Raw genomic sequence first — 6,000 nt, 5'->3', positions numbered from 1 at the left:
CAGTTAAACCTCTCCCCTTCCCCCTGCCCCCTCCCCCTCCCTGCAAGGTAGACTAGATTTTCAACCTGGCACGCACCCACAGCTGAGGTCATGCCCACCTGGAGCATGCTTCCTGCGTGTGGTCTAGTTGGGTGAAGCAAAATCTGTGGGTGCCTTCACTATAATGCACACTTTCAGGGCTGACATTGGCCAGGTGGAAATTTTGCCCAGTGGAGAATATGCCCTTGAGAAATGCTCCTCCCCTCCCATCCCCAGAAGGAGGGGGAAGACCCCAACTCCTTTTCATCTCTGTTGAACATGTCCTTTTAAGACTTCCCATAGAACAAAGTCCTCTCTTCTTATGCTCCTCTTTCACTATTTTCTTTGAGCAGTAACTATTAACTACCACCACTTAGCTGCCAGCCGCTCTGCCTCTGTCGACGATGACGAGGAGGAGGAAGATAAGCTACACGCAATGCTATCAATGATCTGCTCTCGGAACCTCACAGCTCCTAATAGGATGAAAGGTTTTTATCTTCCTCTCCCCTGTGCCCCAGAGCCCCGTGGCAGCGCACTCCACTGATGCATACAACAGTGTTGGCATTATTGCAGGACAGACGTTTTGTTTGCTTCCACCCTGAGGTCAGAGGAACCAATCTGACATAACGTGGCCACTGTGCAGCCGGTTGAGAGGGCAGGTGCAACCTGTGGGTATAAGGTCAATAGCACCTCTTTTTCAAGGTCATTCTGAAGCCAGTGAACATGCCATCATCTCTCTTACGAATTGAACCCCGTCAGCATGATCATAAGATCCAAATCTCGTCCCTTGCTCACAGAAAAATGGAGTGTAATGCATCTTTGTGCTCTCCTGCTTAGGCTACTCGATTTTATGGCCACTCCGTATACTGATGGATTTCAGAGGATCAGCTGCTACCCTTCCCCTTCAAAAGTGCTTCATTAATGATGATGCAGTGTGGCCTAATTAGCGGATGATCAGGACCTGACTGCATTCTTCTGGAGACTCAGGATTCCTTCTGTCCTAAGGAGCAAACAGCCTGGTGTTCAGCAGAGGTGCCCTGCGCAAGGGGGAGCAGCCTGCATTGGGACAGCAGGAGTTCTAACACTCTAGAAAGGGGCTCAAGAGTACAGCTGGTCAGTAAAGAGGGACGAAGAAGGATCTGCAGGAGTGTTTGTACCAGTTTCACTCTGGTCTTCCCTCACGGAACTCTTCAAACTCGTCCTCCCCAAGCACAAGCTTCTCTGTGGCCGTGGCTTCCCGGGACTCAACCGATTCAGGAGCAAACCCATCTCTGTCTGCTGCCAGCCTACCAGTCAGTGCCCTGTTTCCATGCCAGACCTCTTGGGTGCATGTTGTATAAGTTTAACGTGCTCTTCCTTTACCAAGAAAACAGGCTCCATTGATTTTCTGGTAACAGGCAGTAGCTAGGAGGTTAGAATCACATCTCTAGTCCTGCGTGTGATTGAGTCCGCAGGTCCTGCACAGAGCGGATGTCAGGGATGGATCCCTTTTAAATGCTACATGTTCTCTCTGTATCCCTGCAGCATAGATTTAAGGCTTTGGTTTTTATATCACTGTTTTTCCTTCAGTGCTCTGCATGCACCAGCATGGTTTTCTCACTACTCAGTATTGCAAATACAGAAAGATTCAGAAGAATAACAACAAACACCATACCACACACCCTGAAGCAGGACAGGGACATGGGAGAAGGTGAAAAGACCCATCTCTTATCCCATAAGCTGACAAAACAGTGGCCCTAGTGCTGAGTGTACCTCATCTGCATCCTGGCTGTAGCTATCCAAGGATGAATCGGCATAGGGCTTTTAAGTTTTTTCTCTTCAGCAACTGTTATAGTGCCGTCCAGTTGTGACATGGATGCTTACCCACAAAGATCTTCCTTGCTTCAAACAGGTCCCTCAAACAGCCATCGAATCGAAAGGCTGACCACAGCAAACCTAAGCTGGATTTCCATGTTCTGTCAAAGGGACAGAGAAGAACCACCACCAAAGAGCACTCCTCTTTCACTAGAAAGCTACTGCTTGCAGAAATATTGATGTGAGAAGTGTGTTCTGCAGATGAGAACAAAGAGAGTTTAGGGCAAGAGCGGGCTAGTGTTACATGCCAGCAAAGGTTAGACTGAAAAAGCAACCTTCACCTCAAATCTACTTAGTTTTGTTTTGGAGACTCAGTCACTTAAAAAAACATGGAATGATTTTAAATGGCCATTAATGTTGACAGCAGAGCTAGGACTACCGGACTGTTCAGCAGCAATTCATGTCAGCAAACTAGACTTGATTGGCTTTTGTCAGCCCATCAGCGCTCCTTTGAAATAATGACAACACTGTTGTATCGGGTTGGCTAGCCATTTGCTTTTGATTTGTTTCAACATGCTTGACTCTTGCATGTGGCCAGAGTTGCAGATTAAAACCGCCAGCACCACAATTGAATAAAATGAAGATGCTGTTCACTCTAATTCTTCACTAATTCAGGTACCTTTCATCTGAATCCTTAGGTTCTGTGGGGTTCTCTCATTTTTGAAGTCTATTGTTCCTTTAAAAAAAACAAACCAACCAACCCACTTTTTTCTTGTCTGTGGAGGGGGAGGTAAAAAAAAAAAAAAATCTAAAAAGATTTGTTTTGTCCAATGGCTTTTATTTGAACCAAATGAGAAGCTGCAATAAATACTTGGTCATTCAGCTCCTTCCTGAAGAATTAAGGTGAAGAGCATTTTTTCATTACCGTTGTTCTGTGAAGTGTAATATCTATGTGACTGCTTCCGCATGAGCCTGTGCTTTTTTATGTTCACGGACATTTATTATTCCCCTCAAGAGCTGCCGTTAAAATGCTTTATGTTGCATTAATGGCGAAATCCAGATTTAAAAGAGAGCCCGTTTAAAGCAAACAAAAAAGTGAAAGCAAAAGCCTGTCTTGTTGCCTGCAAAGCAGAATGCATGAGATGGTTTGGAATCCCCCCTCACCCCCCACCGAGACATTTTAAAAGCGCAGCCCAAGGGATGGAAATTTGCTTGCACATGTGAATGCGATGGCATCCAATGCTGTGTCTTCTGCCTTAATTTTAAATCATGGGTGAGCTGAAAGGCCAGTTATTTATGAAAAGCAACAGCTGGGAAAGGTTAAGAACTCGAGCCATGATTGGCAAAAGCAACTAGTGATCTCTCTTTCTTGGCTGTCTCTCTAGAGACACCTGAAAGAAGCCCAGTTTTCAGGCCCACGTAAAGGTGTGTCAAGCTGGGGACTCCGAATTACCAACTTACTTTCGAGCATCTTTGCCTTGAGGCTTTGAGTCCTGATCCCGACACTCGTTCTATTTGCACAACCCGCCCTGAGATTGCAGGCACCTGGGTACACCTATGTGGAACAGGCGCTGTGTTCAGAGCCGTGAACTCAATCATTAAAATGATGCCTTTGAACAACGGGCACAGAAAGGGTTGCTGTTGATACCGAACAGATGAGGGGTGACATCCCAGATTTCCAGGCACATGGAATACATTTTTACTATTGATGTTTAGCCTTGTTCCTTTGTGAACTAGGATTTTGTTGAGGCAAATTGGGAACAGCAAGAAGCTTGGGGTAGGGCTGAGGTTGGGTAGTTGAGTCACTTTCTCCAGTTCCACCTCCAAAGTACCGTGACTTCTGTAATACTCCTGTGGAAGTCAGTGGAACTCAGTGTGGGACTCTCTCTTCCCCTGCAAGTAACTGTTTTAGGATCAGGCCCTGAGTATTAAGAGGAAAAAATTCTCCTCTCATTATAAAAGGACCCCAAGTGTGACCCTGGAAGGTGTGGATTTTTTAATTCGAACTCAGCTGGAAGCTGTGGAGCCACTGCAGAAATCACCAAGTGAAATTATGTGTTTGAGCAGGAATGGTCGAACTCCGTGAACTCATGATGGCTTCTTGCAGTAAAATGTTCCTCCAGTGCAGGGGTGGGCAAAATGGCAGATCCGGCCACTGGCCAGACTCCATTTCTCAGCAGCTCCTACCTGTGTGGCTCCTGGCTGGCCTTAATGGAGAGACTCCAGGAGCGCGGGGGCATGACAGCTCAGGTCCAGGGCAGCATGGGGCTGCAAAACTGGCCCCTGCAAAGTGGCAATGCAGCCTCTCTCACGCTGTTGTTTGAAAACACACAGTCAGGTGTGCATTGGGGTTACTAAACATGATTTTAGTGGTCTTAGCAGCACTAGTAAGCAGTGTTTATGGGGCAGTAGGGCTATGTTCTCCCCTTCCTGGCATGGAGGCTACAGCCTGCAGCAAAGTGAAGCACAAAGCCATCAGGGCACACCAGGGGAAAAAGTTTATGCCCAGATGTTTTTCTTTCCTCAGACCCCAGCGACATGATAGAGATGCAGGGATTTAGTGCAAGCTTGTTGTCATGGCAGCTGGAGCACTGTAGCCAAGGTTCCTCGTGTCTCTCCTGTTCGACAGGCAGCTCTCCTTATGACCTCCCCAGCTGCTGCAACTGCATACACGACAGGTAAGCAGGGTGTGCTCAGAGAGCCAGTTTGGCCCCAACTACGGAAGGCAGATAGTGGTGGGAAGGCTTTGGCTGTGTGGCCTGTGGAGCACTTTGCAGGCACATGATGTGCGAGTGCCCTTGCTCTCCCACACGGGGAAATCCAGGGTGGGCTTGTTGGTTGCAATATCAGACACTAAGGGATCAAGAGTTTAAAAATGCCGGAGTCATGTTTCAGAACTGATGTTAGCTCTGAGGTTCCAGCTCAAAGATAGATGCTTGAGCCTGGGGTGGGGGGAACAGATGAACATGGGAGCCTAAGTCCTGCTGGCACTTCTGAGGCAGACTTTCAGTAGCTTCCTTTCTGTGCAGGTAAGTCAGGGCTGTTGTGGTTGCAGCAGTCTAGCTAGAGACTCTCAGGTCCATCTGGGATTGATTGCAAGGCAATGCCCCTGGCAGAAACCCCCAAGCCCAAGTGGCACTTCAGAGTTGTGGTAACAAGCCAGCCAGCAACTAATCTGGCAGAGGACAGCTAGAAATATAATTGATCAGTGACCTCAACAATGTCACCAGAGTATCCAGTTGCTGCAAGGTACCTGATAAATGGTCTGAGGCAGCGCCACAAGTTTTAATATTTTGTGACCTGAGCTTTTCTGCTAGATAGGCCTCAGGGGTGGCAGCTTGCTTCAGAGAAGCAGGGCATTTATCAGCCAAGTGGGAATGTTAATCTGTGTAACCCAACTTCATTCCTGTCAAAAATGTCTCTCTCCAGAACGCCTTTAAAGATGCTGTGTGAAAGCATGAAGAGACAAATTGTATCCAGAGCCTTCTATGGATGTAAGTGAAGCTTTTCACCACGGAGGATGTTAGCACAGTGCACTCGGCTCCTGCCGCAGCCACATGCTTGCTTGTAGGAGGACTCCACTGTTAGGTACCTGAGCATGTGTAGGTGAAAGGGTGGAGTCTTTATAAGGAGTCGGATCAACTCAGAACATTAAGAGGATCAAACTCTTGGCCCAAATATCCAGGCTTCTGTAAGCAGCAGTGGAGAACAGAGGCTTACAGCTCTGTTCCTTCCCTCTTTCCTTTCTCAATCCACCTTTCAGTTTCACTTTCCTCTTTGAACTGAATGTGCCATCAGCTTTGCAAACCTTCGTTCTGCCTAGTGCACGTGCAGACTTGCTTTGTTTTAGGGTGTTTGCTCTAAGCTTCAACTGTCCACTTTGGTTTTTAAAAGGGCCTGCTGTACGGGTTCCTTCTCACTTACGTGATCTTGCCACTCTCCCCCACCAAATGCAGGGCTTGCCTACTGCCGTCATTTGTCTACAGTGCGAACACATCTGTCTGCTCTTGTGAACCACACCATCATCCCACCCGACAAACCAACCAGCGCCACAGGAGGCCTGACAAAAGAGGTCTGGAGCAAATACCAGAAGGACAAGAAGGTAAAGGGGACCTTGGTGAGCTCTGCACCAGCCCCCAGTTTTTCAAAGGGAAATTCAGCTTTTCTGTCCCCACTCAGTGCTCAGTG

General features: G+C 47.6%; 1 protein-coding gene across 1 annotated transcript in view; it reads left to right on the top strand.

Annotated features, from left to right (window-relative positions):
• Positions 1-6,000, top strand: part of SGSM2 (small G protein signaling modulator 2) — a 133,603-nt gene that overhangs the window by 112,555 nt on the left and 15,048 nt on the right. The window contains exons 12-15 of the mRNA XM_019511036.1: positions 372-506; positions 4,340-4,490; positions 5,242-5,306; positions 5,769-5,914. Of these exons, the coding sequence (XP_019366581.1) occupies positions 372-506; positions 4,340-4,490; positions 5,242-5,306; positions 5,769-5,914 (497 nt within the window). The remainder of the gene's footprint in view (positions 1-371; positions 507-4,339; positions 4,491-5,241; positions 5,307-5,768; positions 5,915-6,000) is intronic.

Source organism: Gavialis gangeticus, unplaced genomic scaffold (genome assembly GCF_001723915.1).
Source record: "Gavialis gangeticus isolate Ggan-Ray unplaced genomic scaffold, GavGan_comp1, whole genome shotgun sequence".
Taxonomy (NCBI): domain Eukaryota; kingdom Metazoa; phylum Chordata; order Crocodylia; family Gavialidae; genus Gavialis; species Gavialis gangeticus.
The sequence above is the reverse complement of the archived record's forward strand: the minus strand, read 5'-3'. Positions and strand labels throughout refer to the sequence as shown.